This window comes from Camelus bactrianus, chromosome 31, assembly GCF_048773025.1.
Source record: "Camelus bactrianus isolate YW-2024 breed Bactrian camel chromosome 31, ASM4877302v1, whole genome shotgun sequence".
NCBI classification, from domain to species: Eukaryota; Metazoa; Chordata; class Mammalia; order Artiodactyla; family Camelidae; genus Camelus; species Camelus bactrianus.
The window spans coordinates 10,822,291-10,843,810 of record NC_133569.1 but is presented as its reverse complement, the minus strand read 5'-3'; the positions used below and the strand labels follow the sequence as shown (position 1 = coordinate 10,843,810).

The following is a 21,520-nucleotide window of genomic DNA, read 5'->3' as shown; positions in this document are numbered from 1 at the left end:
TCTGAAGGGGAAGAGAAACACCTGTGTGACAGCTGGGCCCTGGAGGAGGACCCGGTGGGGTCAGGGACCACTGAGACCCCAGGGCACCGGGAAGGCAGTGGCCAAAAGTGGGTCTGTTTTTGAGAAAAGCGGGTCTGGGGAGCCCAGGGTAAGGGGGCGGCGAGGAGGGAGCTGGACTCTGAGCTGAGACAGGCCTCGTTAGAAGCCACACCTTTAAATTCCAGAGAGCTAAAGCCATGTGCCAAGCACTCTGGATGGATGCATGTTAAGATTTGAAGGTTACAGATGAAAGGGGCTGGGGAAGGATGTGACTCTTCAATTGGCAGCAGCTGTGTTACAGGCACACAGTGTCTATTATCCGCTGGCAGTGAAGTCACTTTGATTCCGGGCAGGAGAGACACACCTTGTTGGTGGACTCACCCTTCTACCTGCATTGGCCTGTTAGGAACTGGAAAGAAACACGATCCAGACACCATAATTCTCGGATGAGAGCGGTTCTGCGGGCTGTTTTCTGGGGCACAGCCGCTGTTTAAACTGAGATGACGCCGTCTCTGATCTGAGGCAGCATGTTGCCGGCTTCCCTTAACAGACAGCAGAACCAATGGGGTCCTTAGAACAGATGCTCCAGTCTCCTCCAGCTACACTTTTTCTCAAATACTAGGACCTGGGAGAGAAGGGTGTTGGTCCAGACGTCTGCGAAAGGAGTGTGTGCAACAGGGCAGCACACACTTCCCGTAAACGGAAGTGACCCAAACCTGAGGTAAGGTGCATTTTCCCAGAGTGTCCGGCTGCACGGGTAACACCTGCCCCCTGGGTCCCCGCACCACGTGGCCCCTGGGGGACTCTGTGCTGGGCTGGGGCTTACCCGCCTCAGTCTGGTTGTTCACGTGGACGTCAGTGCTGTCAGCACCCTCGTCCCGCAGGCTGACTGCCCAGAAGTCAATTTCATCTCCTCAGTGAGGATATTTCCCTCTTAATAGCTGCTGTTCAAACTTAAAATGATTTATTCTGTAAAAAGTTAGCTTACTTTGCCTTTTTTAGAAAAGGTCTATCTGAGGGGAGGGTGCAGCTCAGGGGTAGAGAGTGTGTTTAGCAGGCACGAGGTCCTGGGTTCAACCCCCAGTACCTCCATTAAGTAAGTAAGTAATAAATACACCTAATTGCCTCCTCCCCCCAAAACAAACAAAAACCATAATAATAATAATAATAATAATAATAATAATAATAATAATAATAATAATAATAATAATAAATTTAAGAAAAGGTCGGTCCGAAATCAAGCTCACAGGCTACTGTTCCTGGGGTGCGCTGCCCCTTATCCCGGGCAGTGAGGGTCCCTGCTCTCGGAGCCGAGGGGATTCTGGCCAATGTGTGCCAACACATTCTTAACTAAAATGCTGGCCACTAGACAGAAGAATTAAATAGGACCACATGGATGACAAGGCATCGCTGTGTGTCCTGCTGGGACCCCTGCTCTGTGGGCCGGAGGGACGGGTCTGAGTGGATTTGCGGGCGGGTCATGGCCCTCCCTCCCAAGCTGCATCGGCGGGAAGATGCGGCCCCTCCTGTCCACACCATGTTGGGCTGGGAGAGGACACCGTGCAAGACTCCCTCTCCCGGTGTCCTCGCCTTGTCTGCGGCGACAGCAGAAGCCAGCCACGGGCATTTTGCTTTTAGAGAAACGGCGCCTCCTGCGCTGGGCGTTTGTGATGGAAACTGGGGCGCACCTCTCTCTGCTGGGCACCATTCTGAAGGTCGGGCCGTGCGCCCCGCTCTGCTTTGTCTGGCAGAACAGTGTAGCGGACAGTTGGGCTCTTTCCCTGAACTATTCATGTCCCAGTTCTTTGTTCTGAAAATGAAGATAATAATATTACAGTTCACTGACTCTAGCAGGTCACTCTGTAAAGCACCATTATTTCATCAGCCGTGAGGAAGACAAAAACAGCCCCGAGGAGCCACGAGATGCAAACAACTCAACTACGACGACAAGACAAACAGCTCTGACCTCATGTGTGTGCACGGGCAGCGCTCATGACAGTGGTTATACAGTGCCCTTTGCTGTAAGATGCGTTCTGATTACAGGGACGTGTGATCACGACAAAATATGTGTCTTAGACTCCAAGAAATACGGTAGGATCCACCTCATAGGAGCAAGCGAGTTTCCAAGTGAAAAGCTCTTGGAAGTGCCTGGCACACGCTAAGTACTCAGGAAAGGCTGGCTGCTAATATTATTCTGTTTATTATTATCACTAGGAGAACGACACGACTCTCATGAGGCTTCAACCTCGGGAGCTCTGTGAGGACAAGAAAGAGGAATTACTTTAACTAATGACTTTAGAAGGAAAGGCAAAGGGCCGAGAAGAATGCAGGTGGCCTCACAGCACCAGCTTCCTGCTCCTGGGAGGCGGGGAGTTCTGCACAGGCGCACGAGGCGCTGGTCCCTCACCACCGTCGGTCTCAGGGTTAACTTTCAGGGCCTCCTGCTCAGGGTGAGAGACGCCTGACCCTTGACCCAGTCCCGGTGTCTGTGAAGAACCCCTTCTCAATGCTGTCATTGCAGAAAGCCCGCGGGTCCGTGTTGGTTCCTTCATCAGGACCAAATTCATGTAATCCTGTGGCGAATTCTTAATCTCTGTCGGTGGTGATTCAAAATCCAAAACTGAAGCAGAAGCATCTGCCACCTCGCCGCCCCAACTTCACGGCCGATGTCTCCACTGCCCTCTCTACGCAGGAGCACAAGCCAACATTCCCTAATCAGGCAACTGGGCCTCGGTAACTTCTGTGATGGTAAAAATGACCTTAAAGATCCTTCTGGCTTTTAAAACAAGAACCAATTATCTTCAAATGTGAATGTCTCCGCCCCCTCACCTCTCTCCTCCTCCTCCTTCTTCAGAGATGCTCTTCCAGCACTCGGAAACCCTTATTTTCAATTTTCTCGTTAGAAAACACTTCTCCAATTCCAGCGATCAAGGCTAAAAGCTGTCACCTTGGGGGGAACCTCATTCCCGAGGGCAGAGGGCTTCTGGCCCACATGTGGCTTATATAACCCGTGATGGGACACTTGTTTCTGCGTCCTGCTTCACCACATGCTGGTACACAGACCCAGACTCACTGCTGGAACTCATGACCAACTTTCCACTTGCAAGCATGCATTCTTCTGCCAGGAGACGCCTTTGATTGTGTTACCCTCTCGATGCTCAGGTGACTGGCAGCTTACTCCTTTTCCAGTAGATGGTAAATATGACACTCTTTCTTGGCTCCAAGAAACTAAAATTAAACAGGAAAGAATCATTTCTATTGCTACACGTCCTCTGAACACACCAGCTGGTACAGCGTTTTGCATCCTGGCCAGCACAGTGAGCTGGGTCTAGTTTCAGACTTACCATTGTATTTGCTGCAGTTGTGTTTATAAAGTGATGCGTTCTAATCATCAAAGAATGCAGGCTCAGAGCAGAGTTCGTGAACTGCTGTAATCACAGCTAAACAGACTCGGGAGATCTGCCCCAGGCAAAGGGAGAAACTGCGCAGAGGTGCTTAGAGCGGCTCTGCAGAAGGGATTTGAGACTCCTGACCGTGAAACCATCTGAAAGTTCAGAGTCAAATGCTTTCACAATGGTTTCTCAGTAGTTTGCATAAGAGTAAATTAAACTTCCCAGAAGCACATTCCTTCCCTTTTGAGAGATTTGCTGTCTGGTAGAACACTTAGCCAGAAGAAAGTTCAGAAATGAAGCCAGCGTATCTAGCTGGGGCACAACCCTGCACGTGTGACTCCAATTGTGTTCAGTGTTTTCTTCCTGCTGAAATGATCGAAGTCCAAGGACAGGGTGCGGCTCGATTGTTGGGGAACCACTTTCAATCGGCTTTAGCAAATATTTAACGAGGACCCACAAAGTAAACTCAGGAAAATTGTTAAACAGCTTTAAAAGCAGCAAGAAAACAGTAGTCAAAGAGATGGGATTTTTGGAAGGTGTTCCACGCGGACTGTGACGCACAAGAAGGCTGGTGTTCAGGAAGAGAGGATGGGGAGCCAATCACTGCAGGAGGGAGGGTGGAGGTTGGAAGGAAGCACCCTCCTTGGCCAGGGTCCTGTCCCGCAGCAGTGAAGGAACAGTCACCTGAGGAGGAAGCGCTGGAAAGTGGCAGCAGAGACCAGGGGAAAGGATTTCACCGTCCCGGAGGCCTGGGTGGGTGGGGGTTCCGCGCTCTAGACACTGCTTGGGACTCACTGTCCACACAGGCTCAGGAGCACCTCCCAGACATGTCGTGTCCCCCACAACTGTCTGTTCAGCCTGTAAGGTTGGAATTCCACCTTTCCACAAGCCCTGTACCACTGTGACTACTTGGCAGGAAAGAGACCTCTAGGAGGAAGATTTTAAAGGAATGAAAAGGACTGAACGATTTTTGAGAAGGTAGCATAGGGGGAGTTGGCACCAAATCAATGACAATAAACAAACCAGTGAAGGCTTCATAATAATAATAAAAAATAACTTCATAATAATGCTGTGGTATCTACTGAGATGCTACCATGTGTCTGGCACACTTCTAAACTCTTTCCCCTGTGTTCATCGACTCAAAGCTCATAATAACCCCAGAGTGACTTAACACTCATAAAATAGTCCCATTTACCCACAAGGAGACTGAGGCGCAGGAAGGGGAAGCGACTTGCCAAGGGGACCCCAGACCCACGCTCCTGCTCCAGAATCTGCGTCAGCCGCCAAGCACTTCCGTCATCCGTCCCACGAGCGACATGCCTGCATACGTAAAATGCATCAGCAGCCTTTTAATTCTAAACCGATGCTCTGTGACTACGTTTATTTCGCAGGGAATTTATGTTGGTGTCTGTTTCCTGGTTGATCTCCTTGCCCATTGAGTTGGGCACCGACATGACGGCATCGAACTTTTAGGACAGATGCTACCGTCCAGTTCGGCTGCTGCTGCTTCACAGCCAGGTCCCCATGACTTAGAGGCACGTCACATTTCTGACTACAGCAACGCCCGCACTTGCCTTGAATATCAAGTGTGCTTCTTGGTTCTTTGAGGTGTCTGTGTGTGCAGGGTCATCAGGGCAGTGGAGTGGGTCCGTTGCAGCATCGTGGGTCACCTGTTGACCGTGAAGAGGTGACAGGCAGTTCCTGTCACTCTGTCACATTCAAACCATGCAACAGGGGCAGTGTTTTCTGGGTTGATACTGGTCCCACTGCACGCACTCGGCTGTGGAAGCATCATTACTGATGGTCTTGGGAAGTGTTGTACAGATGTGCCTAATTTTTCAAGTGAGAATTACAAGGGGGCAGATACCAAGGGAAATGGGGGTTGAGAAAGAATGTGAGGGGTAGGAGGGAGGACAGACAGCTGGAGAGGCCACATCCCGTTAACTCGTTAACTCGCAGAAAGCATCCTTGAGGCAGAATCGGACACACGGCTGTACCTTCATTTCAGTGGAAGTGAAGGTGACACCCTGTAGTTCCATCTCTTCTGGTTTCTGGCTCAATGGATATTTAATGTCTAAGGGGACATTTACTGTCCTCTGTCAAATATGAAAGACTTAGTTTTCCAATTCAGGACATATGTACGGAGAAAGAAGAAAATTTAAATGAATTAAAGAAAATGATAAAAGAATGAAAAAATAGGAAACTCTAAAATTAAGTGGTGCCATTTCTCTTGGATTCTGCCCCCCTTTCCTTGCTCCTTTCACCCAAATATGATGACGTGAGGAGAGGCATTTGGCTTGGTGAGATGGTGATGTGTGACTCTCATTGATCTTCAGAGTTTTGGCTAAGTCTACATAGGTACCCGCTCAGCCATTAAAAAAGAATAAAATAATGCCATTTGCAGCAGCATGGATGGACCTGGAGATTGTCGTTCTAAGTGAAGTAAGCCAGAAAGAGAAAGAAAAATACCATATGAGATCACTTATATATGGAACCTAAAAACACACACACACACAGAAAAACAGGACACTATGAACTCATCTACAAAACAGAAACAGACTCGCAGACATAGTAAACAATCTTATGGTTACCGGGGAAGTGGGTGGGAAGGGATAAATTTGGGAGTTTAAGATTTGCAAATGTTGGCCACTATATATAAAAATAGATTAAAAACAAAAAAGTTTCTTCTCTATAGTACAGGGAATTATATTCAATTTCTTGTAATAACCTTTAATGAAAAAGAATATGAAAATGAATATATGTATGTATATGCATGACTGGGACATTGTGCTGTGTACCAGAAATTAACACATTGTAACTGACTGTACTTCAATGAAAAATTAGGTTGGTACCGTGTATGTGTGTGTATTTGCGTTTGTGTCTAAATATAGACTTTTTTTCTTACGAATGAGAGGCTCATATACACGTTGGTGTACCCTGTACAGCTACTAAACCTGGTAGATTATGCCACAAAAGATATTTGGCCCAAGACCAAATGCATACAGTATTCTATGAAGAACACCAGGAATTCAAAATAAGAACATTTTTAAAAGCTCTGAAACATAATTAAAACAACCCAGAAGATTAATCAACTTCTAACTCATGAAGGCAAATGGATAAGCGCCAACCTCTAATTCTCACTGCTTAGCACCAGGAGGATTTCTGGATGGTGTTTATGGGTGAGTCACGCCATTCATTAGAAACACTGCTGCTCAAAGTACCAAAGACAGAACTGGGGCTGCAGAGTGAAACAGAAAGTCCGCATTGCTCAGTAAGCAAAGATAATTTCCACCCGTATGTCTGCTCCCCGCCCTACAATGTGAAGCTGCCAGCACAGCTGAGGCCCTCGGGGCCCTCCTTCCCGCTCATATTCTTTGGGACGTGAAAAACTGTGGAGAAATGAAAAATAGAACCACCATAAGCTCCAGCAACCCCGCCCCTGAAAGTTCCCCCGAAAGAAATGGAATCACCTTCTCACAGAGACGACTGTTTTGGGTCCTTCCTAGCCTTCTGAATCAACACTGCAATGAACACGCTTATCCACGCACGCCTGTCCCCACGCCCCTCCTCCAGGGACACACACCCCTGGGAGCAGGGCTCGCTCACTCGTTTATTCCGTGCATGCCCCTGAGCACCTGTTACGTGCCAGCAGGCATCACTCTCAGCGGACACAAGTGCAAGAATCATATGGATGTCCCTGTGCTCGAGGGGCTTCCTTGTAACTGAGGGAGACAATGAAACAAGTAAAATGGAGAGCGAATCAGACGTGGAGGAGAGGGGTGGTCTGCTGTTCTCCGGGTAGTTACTGAAGGCCGACTTTGCAGGGGACGTTCAGGAGAGAGGTGGAGGGTCTGGCCCTGCTGTGTCTGGAGGAACAGCATCCCAGTGGGGGGAGAGGCAGGTGCAGGGGCCCTGGGCACCCGGGGTCCTGCAGGGGCTGCACTGAGGCTGAAGTGGATGAGGCAGGGCTGAGGAGCAGGGGTGGCATCAGTGGGAAGGGGTCTTATCACTGTTTATAAGGGCTGAGGTTTCACTGAGTGAGACCACGAGGCACTGGGCAGCTCTGTGCTGTGGGGTGAACATGACTTCAGTAAAAAGAATCGCCCCAGGTACCAGGTAGACTGTGATGGGCAAAGGTGGACACAGGGGACAGCGAGGAAGAGGGTGCAGACACTCAGGAGGAAGATGGTGGCGGCTTGGAGCAGAGCATCCCCAGTGGAGGTGGTTGGACTTGGTGTGGAAGGCAGTGCCCACTGGCTTCACTGAGTGGACTGGGTGACAAGAGTGTGGGGAAGGTTCTGTTCTTGGACAGGGGGAAGGAGGGGGACCGTCACTTGTTGGTGAGGGGAGAGTTAGGGAGAGAGGCCTGGAGGACAGGAGAGGCAGGACTTCAGCTGTGGACACATCACATCGAATACAGAGGCTAGGTGTCCACGCAGAGACGCCAGGAGACAGCTAGGGATTCCACCAAGTCAGGGGACGCACAGCCTTCACTCACTGTGGTCACAGCACTGTCCCCGGGTTGCTGGCTCCCGGCCACACTGCGTGGTGCAGCCACATCACTTGTGTTCATCCCAGGGTACAGCCTGGTGTCTCCCTGCAGGCAACGGTCTTCCACAGAAGCAGTACCCCTGGGCTAGGCCTACTCACCACATTGTCCTGAACCAAAGCTGCCAATAAATGGAACGCATCACACTCTGATCCACTTTGTGAGAAAAGCGAGATGGCGGCTCCTTTCAAGGAGACAGACGTGTCCACAGATGGTGCTGCGTGGGCTTGGTGTGGCTGGTCCTCTTGCTTTGGCTTTTGATGATGATCAAAGTCTCATTACTGTAAACTAATTGGAGGCATTGTAGATGCTGGGTTTTGATTATAAAATGAAAGAATTTAAGTACTTTTAATTACAGATATTAATTGAAACTTTACTGGGCTAACAGTCATGACCCATAGGCCTCTTACGATTATGACCAGGTATGAGTAACGGTACCAGAAGATTAAATCTGCCTGGACTATTGCTGGATTCCACTTTCACTGCAGTAAGCGGGTGTTTACAAGTGTTTTTTTTTTTCCCTCTGGAGAATGCACACAATTGCCTCACAATGTAACTTGAACGTGAGGATGGTTTGGACTGCTGCTCACAAACTGGGAATAATTGGCTTTGTTTGTGGTTATTTGACAGAGAATCTCCACCTCCCCCATCTTTAAAGATTTCCTGATTTATGCTGGTTGACTTAACTGGCAGCATTAACTTACTGCGAAAAAACAAACAAACAAACAAACAAAAAACCCAGGAACGGCGATGTTTTTTAACGTTGAAAAATATTGTGGAAATTGTCAGGACACCATTTCCTTTAAGGATACTTGGAGTATGAAATCCAAAGCAGAGGACTCTCGAGGCGCTGGTTCCCCTTGTCTGGAACTGTGAGAAACCCCCACACAACAAGCAAACAGCAGGCACAGAGGCCAGACTGTCCCACGAGCCCTCGTGGTGTGTGCCCGGAACCAGGAACCTGAGCTCTGCTCCCGCCTCTACGACTAATGAATTACTTTTCTGTTACGATGAAACAATTTCCTAGTTCTCTTAGTTTCCTTATATTTAAATTGTTCAAAAATCTGCTTTTGCCATAATGAGAGATTTTTAAAGCAGAAAGTGAAAATTTAAGGCCTCATTTTGATAATACTAGAGATACTTCTGAACTAAAATTCCGCATGCATTTTTTGCTAACTCACGAAAATGGAGAGTCGAGGGAAGAGAGAAGGTGAGCAGGGGAGGAAACACGTCTTAATCCTGTTGTCAAGTAGAGCAGGGGAAGCAGGGAACATCAGATTTGATTTGATTTGATTTGATTTGATTTGATGTAATAATTCAAGTTATTAACAAATAACATGCACGTGATTTGCGTTGTATCTAAATTGTACATAACTTCAATTATTGTCCAGAGGCTTCGGTTCTGCCCACTTGCCTCTCTTTGGCTGGGGTTTTGTTGGAAGCACGCGAGAGGGAAAACAGGATTTGTTCAGTCCTGCTGGTGGCTGTACATGGCATCTGTGCCTGTTACACTCGCGGGGTGAGGTGAGGCTGTGCGGAGCAGAAACGCCTTGCACTGTCTCCATCAGCTCTCCCTTTGTCTGCCTCCGTGAGTCCCCCTGCCCCGGTTCCCAGCCACACGGTCCTACCTGGGCCGTATGTGAAGCTCCAAGCCCACGTCTCAGTCTGGTCACTCGTGTCCCTGTCTGGACCCCACTTGCGTCCATTCCAAGTGTGCGCCTCACTTAGTCCCATCTGGGTCTCTTTTTCTGTAGCTCACATCAGGAAGGTAGACGTGCTCCCCGGGCACCGTCCCTGCGTCTGGACTCTGGTACCTGCCTCCTGCTCTCCTGGGGTGCAGTCCTTTACGTGCGCCTGGCTGTCCCCGCACCTCCTCACCTCCTGCCCCACCCAGCTGCTCGCTTCCCAGCACGGCGTGTCCCCTCTGCTGGTGCTTGTCCCAGGCTCCCCCCACCCCTGCTCTCCACCAGTTCTGCCACCTGCTCCTGGGGCCCAAGGAGGTGCCCCTCATCCCCAGTCCTGCCCCAGCTCCTGGTTCTGAGCCCCGCAGACTGATTTGGGGCAGCCAGGCTCTGGAATGCCTGGTGCAGGGAACTCTTCATTAAAGGGTTTCTCCCTTGTACAAAGCTCCCCGAAGAGGCTTCCTCTTTTGGTTCTTCTACGTAACTGTGGGAGCGGAGCACGGAGTTCTTAGGCATTCGGTGCATTTACAAATGCGGGGCACAGGGACCGAGATCAAGAAAACTCAACGTACATTACACTCTTCCCCTAAGAAAACCCTCAGAGTTTGCAAACATAGCCAGCTAACTTTAAACAATGGTGCATTCTCATCAGAAATGGAATTATCCCAGAAGGGCACGATTTGCTGTGACAAGGGTACACTGCTCAGGGCTTTGGTGGAACGCGGATGACAAGAGAATACTAGTTAGTAATTCTGTAGCTACTAACTAAAGTGGTGACCCCTCCCCCAGTAAAAAGAAAAGAGGCAGAACATGAACTTGACGGCCCCCAAATTAGAAAATGGTTACACGAACTCCAACACAGCCGTTACGGTCCGCTCACCTGAATTAACACTTTGACGTGAGATGGGCCGCTTTTTGTAGTTTTGAGGGGGTGTGTGTGCAGACCACATTTGCAATAAACATGAGGGAGCCGCTGCAGTTGAGAACCAGCGAAACTCTTTTGAGTGACATGTGGATCTATTTCAAATGAAGAACTATTTGTCCCCAGGGCTAGTGGGTCAAAAAAAAAAATCTAAATAGAATCCAAAAGAAATGCTCGATTTCACTTCTATCCCAGGCAAAATGATGAGGAAAATCCTTTATGGAAAAGATCCGAAAACGCAGGATTTCAGATGATGTGTTTAATTAAATGAACTCATTAGGAAGTTTTTCACTGCCCCCTGCTGTCAGGTTCTAAAAGAAACATGGTCAATTTACTGTAACAACTGACTTGAGTTAGTTGAAAGACTGGTTTGAAAAATAATTTTCTGCCTCTAATTCCACTACCTTCCAGCCAGTGATGCAGACGCTCACTTCATGTTTGTGAGCCGTGGTTTGTCAGCCCCAGGAAGCAACTCCAGCAAAGCGTGTGTCTGTGGCTGGAGGGTGGGGGTCACTGTGTGTGATCTGAGACGCCACAGTCACAAGAAAGTACCGGCAACATGTTGCCCGGGCTGTTTATTTCACCTTTTTGCCGACTTTCATAATTTTGAATTGACTTTTTTGTATTTCCATATTTTAGGTAAGACACTCTTCATTAATAGAAGCACAGCCTTCCAAAAAAATGAGTGAATGGCTTATTTTTCGCAGAGTAATCCCGACTCGAGGTGTTATGTTCGTTTTGCCGTATGACGTGAAGAAATGAGGAATAATAACAGTCGGAGGTAACAGAGCAGCGGTCACCAGGGGCAAGGCACTGTTTTCTCGCTTCCACATGCGATTTTACTTAGACGTGAACTGGAGTGGGGTAGGTATAGTGCTGCTATAATCCCCATTTCACAGACGAAGAAACTGAGTCACCATCTCGCACCATGTTTGGTGACAGATGGAGCCGTGATGGGAAACCCTGCAGCCTGACCCCATCTCCCCTCTTAACCTCTCTGCACAGCAGGCACAAGCCCCGTGGTGACGGGGGAGCAACGCATAGGCCTGACCATGGCCGTAGTGGCGTCAGCGCGTAGTGACCCCCTCTAACTGCACACTCCCGGCTCTGCTGGCCCGGGAACCACAGGCCTGTCCACGCTCAGCTTGGTCTTTCTGTCTTGGGGAGAAAGTTCCAGTGCATGAGGGGGGTGGTGCGCTCACCTTGAGTGAGCCTGTGCCTCAGACAGACACCCGTCGGGCTCGTCCAGGGGCCCCGCACACCCAGCCCTGCCTCTTGTCTCTGTGCTGTCAGACGCCTTCGGGTTTTAGCCACACTTTCCACCACCTTCAGCACCCCGTCTTCAAAGTATGCACACAGCCTTCATAGGACTTGAGTCCACTGGGTGTGCACCCTGAGTTTCCCTGTCTGTTCCAGCCTGGGGTCCCCTATATATAGCACCAGGCTAGTGCCCCCGTATGCCCACCTGGTCCTGCATCCCCCCACAGTCAGCAGCCCTGGGTCAGGACAGCAGATTCACTGCGGGGGACAGCAGGCCCAGCTGGGACCTGTGATCCTGGGAGGCCTTTGCCCGCAGGTCTTTGGAGACACCAGCTCAGGCTCCCGAGAGCTAATTGTACAGGAAAGGAAACAGCATGTCAACCGCTGACCGGCTTAAACCACTTCTCCTCCTTAAACAGGTGGATTGAGCAAACCTGGAGTTATCTTACAGTGACAGCCCTGCACACGTACAGGATGGGGCGACCCTGAGCCCAGCCTCTGCAGCCTTGCAGGACTCCGAGGGTAGAAATGTCATCACTGGAGCATGTATGGGGCGCCTTCCTGTAGGCAGTGCCCAGGGTCCCAGCAGCCCTCCTTGGCCGCTGGCCCAGCTCCGTCACCCCCTCACCAAATGGTCCCAGAGCAATGCTCTCCCCTCCCTGCACCACCAGGCACTCAATGTGGCCCAGGGACACTGCCCACAGTGGGGCATTTCTGTAAAGGCAGGTCCAGCAGCTCAGATGACCAAGGCCAGACAGGGGATGTGGCCTACATCCCCCTGGGTCAGCCATGGGTCTGTGTTATTGCAGAGATAATCTAAGAAAATGGAGACTCTCTTTATATGCATTTTCCCTCCCGTCCTGACTGGGCTGACATTTGGACCCCATGAACGCCCCCGTCGGGAGGAATGCAGGATGGCATCAGAGAAGGCCACTAGGAAGCTGAGATCAAATCATCCCATCAGAACTAGGGCCTCCCTGAAGCTGAGCCTTGAGGGGGCCTGGTGACCTGGGGTGGAGCTGGGCTGAAAGGCTTCAAAAGGGGGCCCCAAACCAAAAAGCCTGAATAAGACGGCCCGGGGGAACTCATCCACCCTCCTGGGGAGGGTTCCTGAGGCTTACAGGCGGCACCCCAACACTGCTCCGAATGCCCGGGGGGACATGCCTAAATGCTCCAGCCCCGCGTGAGGGCAAGACCCTCTGACAGAATGAAATGCCCTCCCAGGCCAAGCTTCCACCCTCCAAGCTGCAGCATGCCCACGGGGGCCGCCGGCCCCACCCAGAAGTCCCTGAAGACATTCTGCAAAATGAGGGCGGACGTTTGGGCTGACAGGAGGCCTGGGAGAGCCCGATGGCTGGCCCAATGGCAGTGAAACTGTCCAGGGGCCTGGGCTCCAATTTAGAGCAGCAGCCACTAACGAGGCATTGGAAGGCAGGTATAAAGCCCACTGCCACCTTCTTGAATGCCAGTTACCCCAACCTTGTCAGCCCCCATGTAACACTCCATTCTATCAGCACAAAAACCCAAGACCAGAGACGACTGTTCTATACAGGGTCTGAGGGCTGTTAACCAAGTTGTAGAGGATATACACCTGGTGGTGCCAAATCCTACTTTGCTTACAGCTTTGTCTGGAGACTAGGGCTGGTTTAAAGTTGTGGGCTTAAAAGATGCCTTTTACTGCTTGCCTCTAAGTCCTGAGCCCCTAGGTTGCCTTTGGAAGGGACGGCCCTGAGACTGATGTGAAACAACCATATTGCTGGCTGGGACCCCCAGAGGATTTAAGTACGCACCCACCACCTTCGGAGAAGCCTTAGGCAAGGACTGAGGGCATCTCCATTTAGATGAGGGCGTCTCACTTCCTCCAGGCTGTGGGTGACACACACTGAGAGCAGGACTGAGGAAGCTCGAGACCAAACTACAATCACAGCAAGTCTCCGAGGGGAAAGCACGAATTCCTCAACCAGCTGCAGGAATTTAAGATTCGAGTTATCAAAGGGCAAAGACACTTCCTGCAGGACCAAAGGGAAGCACTAGTGAGGGTGGCTGCACCCCCCGCCAGAGGGAAGGAAGAGGATTCTTAGGAACAACTGGGTTTTGTCCCATTGGGAGTCCTGACTTTGGACTCATAGCCAAACCCCTAAATGAGGCTCTCTAAGGGAAAACCAGTGAGCCACCAAGCGGGACTCCAGGATGCTGTAAGGCCTTCCACACCATCAAGGAGGAACTTACAACAGCCCAGCACTTGGTCTCCCAGACATTTTGTGCATAAAAGACAGGGCGTGAGTCTTGGAGGCTAACTCGGAATTTAGGTTCCTCCAGAAGACCGGTAGGTTACTTTTCCAAACAACTGGACATATAACTCAAGGATGGTCAGTTTGCTCAGGGCTGTGGCCACAACCTGTGACCTTTTAGAAGAGGCTGAAAAATTGACCCTAGGCCGCCTACACGGTGCTCACCCCAGTTCGTGTGCAACCTTTCCTGGAACGAAAGGGCAGATATTGGCTGATGAGGGTGGGGGTGGTGCTGGGCAAATCCCAGGCCTTACTAGTTGACAATCCGGATTCAACGCTGAAGGCGGAGGCATCCCCTCAAACTGAGCAGGGGTCCGAGAAGCAGACGCCTTCCTCCAGGTGCGCCTGCCCAGAGGGCGGGGCTCGCAGCCCTCCCAGAGCCCTGCGCCTTGAAGCTGAGGGAAAGGAACCACCGACACTGATTCCAAGTTTCCCTTGTCTGTCACAGGTGCACACGGGGCCACGTGGAGAGAGAGAGGTCTACTGACGTCAGGGTGGAAAGAATTAAGCAGTCAGAGAAGATGCCGGCTTATCAGGCAGTCATGATGTGGGAGAAGGACCCTAGCACGTTGCCGAGCCGCCCAGACTGAGTTATGTAAGTAAAGGACATACTTGGCCATCAGGTGGCAAAAAGGGCGGCCAGAACAGAAGACCCTAACACTCATTCCGAGTATGGACCTGCCGTCCCTGTATCTGCCTCGGATTTGGACATGGATCTCGAGAGAGCAGACAGGTGGGGGTTCACGCTGACGCTCAAGACTCGGGGAATGATCAGCGCCCAGCGGCCACGAGGCTGGACGGCGGAGGGTCGGGGAGCATGGGCTGGGAGGAGCTGTCACTTACCTCCACTGAGGGGCCTGTTTTGGGGGGATGCAGCCTGCCACCTGTTACACACTTTTGCTGCCAGTTCACAAAGGCATGGGACCACCAGGAAGGGAAGACAAAGTTGCCTGATCTGAGCCAGAGACAACCCTAAGGCCGGCCCACCTCCAGCCACAAAAGGGGTGCAGACCCGAGGGACAGAGCCAGGGGACGGTGGGTAAACAGACGTGACTGTGGGCCCAGAGCTGTGGGACTCTGCAGACGATGGCTGGTGCTCGTGGTCACCTTCGTAGGACGGAGCGAAGCTTTTCCGGGAGGAGGCCCCTCGGGAACAAAGGTCCTCCTCAAATGTGGAAAAACCAACACCCCGAGGACCCTGCACCCCACGTGGAACGGACCCTATGAATTCCTCTGTTACACACTCTGCAGTAAAGCTAGAAGAGGCGACAGCACTCCCAGAGACCTTAAGCCACTTCAAAAGGGAACAGGACAGCTAACACTCCACCTGGCCAGGACGAGAGGGCGGGGACATCTCGAGAGCCTGCTTCCACCCAGGAGTCCAGACCAGACCCACATAAATCCAAATTCAATCACTGAAAGGTTAAAAATGGCATGATTTCATGGATCCCCAAAGGAATAAGGTCTGTTTTTGAAGGGTTGTTAAAATAAGGAGGCACCATGCTGTGCATCTTGGGGGTAACCCTTTCACCCATCACATTTGGTACTTAATGTCTAGCCTGCGTATTTAAAAAGGCCTCCTCCACTCACATGATGACTGCCCGAGACTTCAGAGTTCAAGGTGGGACTCACGAGTATCTACAAATATGGGCAAAATGATTTCATTCCTCTTGTAAAAATCCTCGCTCCTGATCAGCAGGAAGCAGCCAGCTGTGGGTGCCCAGCTTCCTCAGGACTGAGGAACGCACAGAGAAAAAGCAGGTGGAACTCTGACCAGCTCAAGCTCGTTTTCCTCCTCAAACAGGTGGATTGAGCAAAACCTGGAGTTATTTTACAGCGACAGCCCTGTGCATATGCAGGGATGACCCTGAGCCCAGCCTCTGCGGCTGCGGGACTCCGAGAACAGAAACATTGCCACTGGAGCCCTTTAAGAAGCAAGAAGTCCTTCAACAAGGAAACCCTGGCTTCCAGCGGCCCCAGGAGCTCATATGGACTGGTCAGCAAATCAGCTTCCGGACTGGACGTTCTGCTAATACTGTAAATTCCGCCCTGAACCCTGGGTCGGGAGACGGGTTGGAGCCATGCCTCCAGTCTCCCTGATGTTTGACCCCGCAAGCAAGCTCTTTCCTTTCTCAAAGCTGGTGCCGTGGTGCTGGCTGCTGCACACTCTGGACAGGGGCCCTTGCTCCCTAATGGACACCTCTGCTGTGACATTCAAGTCCAACCAAAAGTCGACGCCAATCATCTGATCTTGAGAGTGAAAGGTTCTTACCTGACTCGGGGAGGTGGGTGTCCTGCAACCCTGCACTCCAAGTAGACTCTACTGCCTTCGGCCACCTCCTGGCTCCGCAGCTTCTGGGTGAACCTCGGAGCTGTGGGGAGGCTGCGAGCGCTGGGGGGTGGCGGGGGCGAGCGGCCGCAGGGCTGGACCGCATCCCGGGCGGGAGGGCTGGTCCGCATCCTGGGCTCCGGGAGCCTGGCCGCTTCCTCCTCCTGCCCGTCTCCGTTGGGGCTCCGGCTGGCCGAGGTGCTCTCCAGGGCCAAGGGCTGGTTTTTAGGAGACAGGTACCCGCTGTCTGGGGATGACTCCCCGTTGGGGCTGCTGTTCCTCGGCCTTGCGGCTTCTCTGAAAATGGACGTCAGCTCCTGGATGAAGCTAGCTGCCTTGTCGCACAGCTGGCTCTGGGGCCCGGCCCGGCCGGGGTGCGGGGCCCTGGGCGTGGCACTGGGGTCCGGGGGCTGGGCCCGGTGCTTGCCGGCCCTCCGGAGGCTGCGGATGTAGCTGGGGCTGGCCAGCAGGGGTGAGGCGGCCGCCCTCCTGCGGGGCCCAGGGGAGGCGACGTGCCCGGCCCGCTCTGCTGGTGGGGGCTGGCCCCGGGTGGGCCTAGGGTCCAGAGGTCTTCCTGGGGCAGTGGGCTCCCCGGATCCTCCGCCCTCCTGATGGGACGGCCTCCCGCACAGGCTTCCCGGGGAGCGGCTGACAACCTGTGGGATCTCCGTTTCCGAGGCGCAGTCTTCAGCCTCCGAGTTGGCGATAGCTCTCCGGGCCAGGTCAAGGCTCCTGTGGATCTCCTCCTGGCTGAGGAAGGCGGACAGCCCGGGGAAGAAGGCTGCGTCCCGGTCGTCCTCCTGCACGTCCGACAGGGAGTCATAGAAGGAGTCCGGGGAGGACGTCTCCGACATGCTTGTGGAGGTGCATGCACTCTCCTGCTTCCCACAGGGGCCGGGGCTGGAACCAGCTCTGGAGATGACAAAGGCATGGCTACTTTAGGACCACAACCAGCACACAGTAAACGTGGACGAGTGTGGGGAGGAGCTGCCCCACTGTGGGTGGGAGTGTGATTAGTGCAGCCACATGGAGGGCAGTATGGAGGGTCCTCAAAAAACTAAAACTAGAGCAATCCAGCAATCCCTGGCACATATGCCCAGTATCCTGGGCATATATCTGGAGAAAACTCTTAATTCATAAGGATAGATGCGCCCCAATGTTCACAGCAGCACTATTTACAACAGTCAAGACATGGATGCAACCTAAATGCCCATCAACAGACGACTGATGAAAAAGACTTGGTGTATACACAAAATGGAATATTACTCAGCCATAAAAAGAATGAAATTCTGCCATTTGCAGCCACATGGCTGGACTTGGAGGGCACTACACTGAGTGAAATAAATCAGACAGAGGAAGGCAAATACTGTATGATATCACTCACATGTGGAATCTAAAAAACACAACAAACTGAATATAACAAAAAAGAAGCAGACTCACAGACACGGAGAACAAAGCAGAGGTTACCAGTGGGGGGCAGTGGGATGTACAAAGCACTGGGAGTAAGACCGGCTCAAGGATGAACGGTATAACACGGGATGGAGCTAATGCTTTGTAATAACGGTAAATGGAGCACAACCTTTAAAAATTGTACAAAAAATTAAAAAATAAATTTAAAAAATTTAAGTTATAAAAGCTGTTGGTACAAAGATTCAGGTACTAAAAATACTTTAAAATAAACCTAAGCTATGAAAATTCAACTTGAAAAAGCTTTCAAACATTTTTTTCCTTCTTCTGGAATCACACGCCCTCCTGGCCTAATTTCTTCCTTCTGTTGAAATAACTTTCTAAGTCAGCAAACCAAACCGTAGATGATTTTGTGTCCCTGTAAGTGGCATCCTGGACCAGAAACACATACATCCACTGAGTGGTGCAGCGCCAGTGCCCACCAGCCTCCCTGCTTACTCCAAGTATTGACTCTGTGGCCCCCGCCAATCATAGTTCCTACTTTTCTCTTCCTTGTCCTTTATCCTGTAAAAGCTTCCTGCCTTCCACCTCATATGTAGTTCTTTGAAAAGAGACTGTACACTTCATATAGGGTTGAATATCTTGTGTTTGTATCACCTAAACTGTCTTCTTTAATCATCACTTTTTAATCCTTCATCCCTCCCTGCCTCCCTCCTTTTCTTTTTTCTTCCTTCTTTCCCCTTTTCTCTCTTTTTTGTAGTGTTATCTTCATCAAGGGCCCTATATGACAAAAGTCCAATAAGATAAATTCATTAAACCCTGTTAGAGGCAAAAAACGCACAACCAGTTTATAATCTATGTCTCAGTAGAGATGTGTATTCCTTTCTTTCCAAATCTTTAAATCATCATTACAGGAAGGCACAGAATATTTATTCTACAGTTTTAAATACTCCCCGAGCTACTATATATAAATAAACAACAAGGTGCTCTGTGCAGCACAGGGAACTATATTCAAAACTTTATAGTAACCTATATATGAAAAGAAATATATCTATATGTGTTTGTGTACAACTGAATCACTATGCTGTACACCAGAAGTAACACAGCATTGTAAGCCGACTGTACTTCAATGAAAAATAAATAAATAAATAAGTAAATACTCCCAGACAGTGTATTTTATCTCAACCTCAGAGGCATAACTGCTAGCTCCTCTACTGTCCACAGCGGCCATGAGAGCGCCCATAGAGAGAGGGTCTGGGGTCCTCGCTGGCGCCCTCTTCCTGGCGCTTCCTGATCTGCCGTATTGAATCACCCGTGTCCTCTGCCCTTCTCCTTCCTCAGGCGATCACATCACTCGCCGAAATTCAAAGCCTAGTCACCAGATGTGTCTGTATTCCCTCAAATACTTTAACAGACAAAGCTTAGCGTCAGAGCTGCTCTGCTCAGCCTCTGCTTCCTGTGCTGGAATTTACCCGGGGCACAGCCGTTGCCTCCGGATGCCTGAGTGACCAAGTGCAGGCTCTTGTCGGGGCCTGGAGACTGCAGGTGGCTTCTCTTTAAGAACGTGTCAGCTTTACTTTGAAACCTGACTAACGTCACCCTCTACAATTTCTTTTCTGAAAATGAGATAAGGAAATCAGAGTGAGTGTAAGTGTCCAGTGTGCCCAGGTCCCCGCTCTACGGTAAATCAGAGTGAGTGTAAGTGTCCAGTGTGCCCAGGTCCCCGCTCTACGGTAAATCAGACTGAGTGTAAGTCTCCAGTGTGCCCCAGGTCCCCGCTCTACGGTAAATCAGAGTGAGTGTAAGTGTCCAGTGTGCCCCAGGTCCCCACTCTACAGTAAATCAGAGTGAGTGTAACTGTCCAGTGTGCCCAGGTCCCCGCTCTATGGGAGAATCTGCTGTGATCTCAGATTTCACTTTCAACAACAAACAGAAGCCCAGAGAACTGACGTGGGCCCCTCGCATGAGACCCTCACCCATCCCGGACGCCAGGACGCGGAGACTGACTTGTACTTGAGGCATGAGGACACATTTACTCCTGGAGCACTTGTGGGCTTGATAAATCTCTTAGGACTTGTCTACTCTTAACAATAATTTGCCAAATAGACTCTGATTTTAAACATCTGGATTGCTAAATTTCAAAAATTCTTTCTTTGAGGAAACAGTAGATTGGCTTATCTGTTTATCCTGTGATGAGGATTTAATTTCTGCACATTCACGACGCAGTGGGACTTGGTTAGTGTTGAATCGTCAGGCGGCGGGCTCCGGATGGGGCCACATTATTCATACTAGAAGGCAATCAGTATTTTTAGCAAATGTTAAAAGTGTAACATGAGCCTGACATCATTCTGTATCAGCCTCATCTATTGGACTCAAGACAATTTCATGTGTAACTTACAACGTCATGATACAAAATGATACTGTAGTGTTTCAGTTTGACTGGGCTGTAGTTTCTCTTAATAAGCTTAGCTTTTAAAAAATATTCAAATTTTATGCATAGATGTGATTTAAAATGTCTCCTGTTACTATCTCAACTGATTCAAAAAGTTCTTTGAAAGTGTAATTAACAATTGAAAATGTTACTAAGACCTGAAGTGTATCATTTTAAGCCATCAGTGTTTAGCTTAAGTACAGGCAGGGTTCAGATTAACTGCTTCTTATTTTCTATAAAACAAAACACGTACACAATCACGACAAATGTTGGCTCTGTCAGTACACTTAATCCTTTTGGAATTAATAGCACCAGCTTAGTTTAAGGTTATAATAGATAATGCAGCTCTGACCGCAGAGGTAGAAGTAAAGCCTGCGGATAAAACCTCTGTGTTCTGGTTTTGGACAGACCACAGAGCTCCCATTGCTTTCCTCTCCAAATAAGAGAAATATCAAGACCTCTAAATAGTGCTACATCTTCTGGAAAACTACTAGTACATTTTTAGTTTTTTTTTATGAGGAGTTTTAAAAATGTTGCCCTGCCAGCTAGTATATTAAAGACGCATTGTACAGACCTTTCCAATCCTTGGTTAGTCGGAAGACTCCAGAAAGGAGATGGACTTGCGGTGAGCGTTTCTTCTTTTCTGGGGGAGTGGAGGTTGGCCTTCCTTGTCTATTCATGAAACACTGCTCAGTCCGTGGTCACTTTGAGGCGACTGTGGCCTCGGGCTCCCATCTGTCCTCTTGCTCCGCTCAACTATATTTGGAAAGTGAGCTCATGTTTCCGCAGCCGGCCACGACCAGGGATGCCAGCGGCCCCGGCCTGAGGGCTGGGTTCTTAGAAACTCAAGGCGCGTAGTGCAGAGGGAACTGTATCTACGGGTCGCATAGACATGGGGTTCACGTGTGCTCCTCTGCTCTCCCGCCTTGTGCCTGGAGGTCACCACCTGTCTTTTAAACATACTCTCAGTCAGGTAAAAGTGCGGCATGTGACGCCAAGTAGAAAAAGTGAGACTCACAAGGAGTGCCCTTCTCACTGTAGTCTTCTGTCCATGCACGTGACTCAGTCACGCGGTGCATTAGCCCAAAGTATCCAGTAACTATTTAAAAATTCAGCCACCTGTCAAATCGAGTGGAGAGTCCCACTGATCTTACTTCAATTTGTTAATTAAACATTATGATATGACTTTGTGTGCATTGAGGACATGGTCCACCATGG

At 50.2% G+C, this 21,520-nt stretch overlaps 1 protein-coding gene across 3 annotated transcripts in view; it reads right to left on the bottom strand.

Moving 5' to 3' along the window:
* PALLD (palladin, cytoskeletal associated protein) overlaps window positions 1-21,109 on the bottom strand; it is a 283,258-nt gene extending 262,149 nt beyond the window's left edge. Inside the window, exons 1-2 of one of the 3 annotated variants that reach the window (XM_074355727.1) lie at window positions 20,877-21,109; window positions 16,408-17,376 (exon numbers count right to left, since the gene is read on the bottom strand). In XM_074355727.1, the coding sequence (XP_074211828.1) occupies window positions 16,408-17,318 (911 nt within the window). In that variant the 5' untranslated portion in view covers window positions 17,319-17,376; window positions 20,877-21,109. The remainder of the gene's footprint in view (window positions 1-16,407; window positions 17,377-20,876) is intronic. The other 2 variants (XM_074355724.1, XM_074355725.1) reach the window with 2 other exon arrangements.
* Window positions 21,110-21,520: the final 411 nt, after the last annotated feature.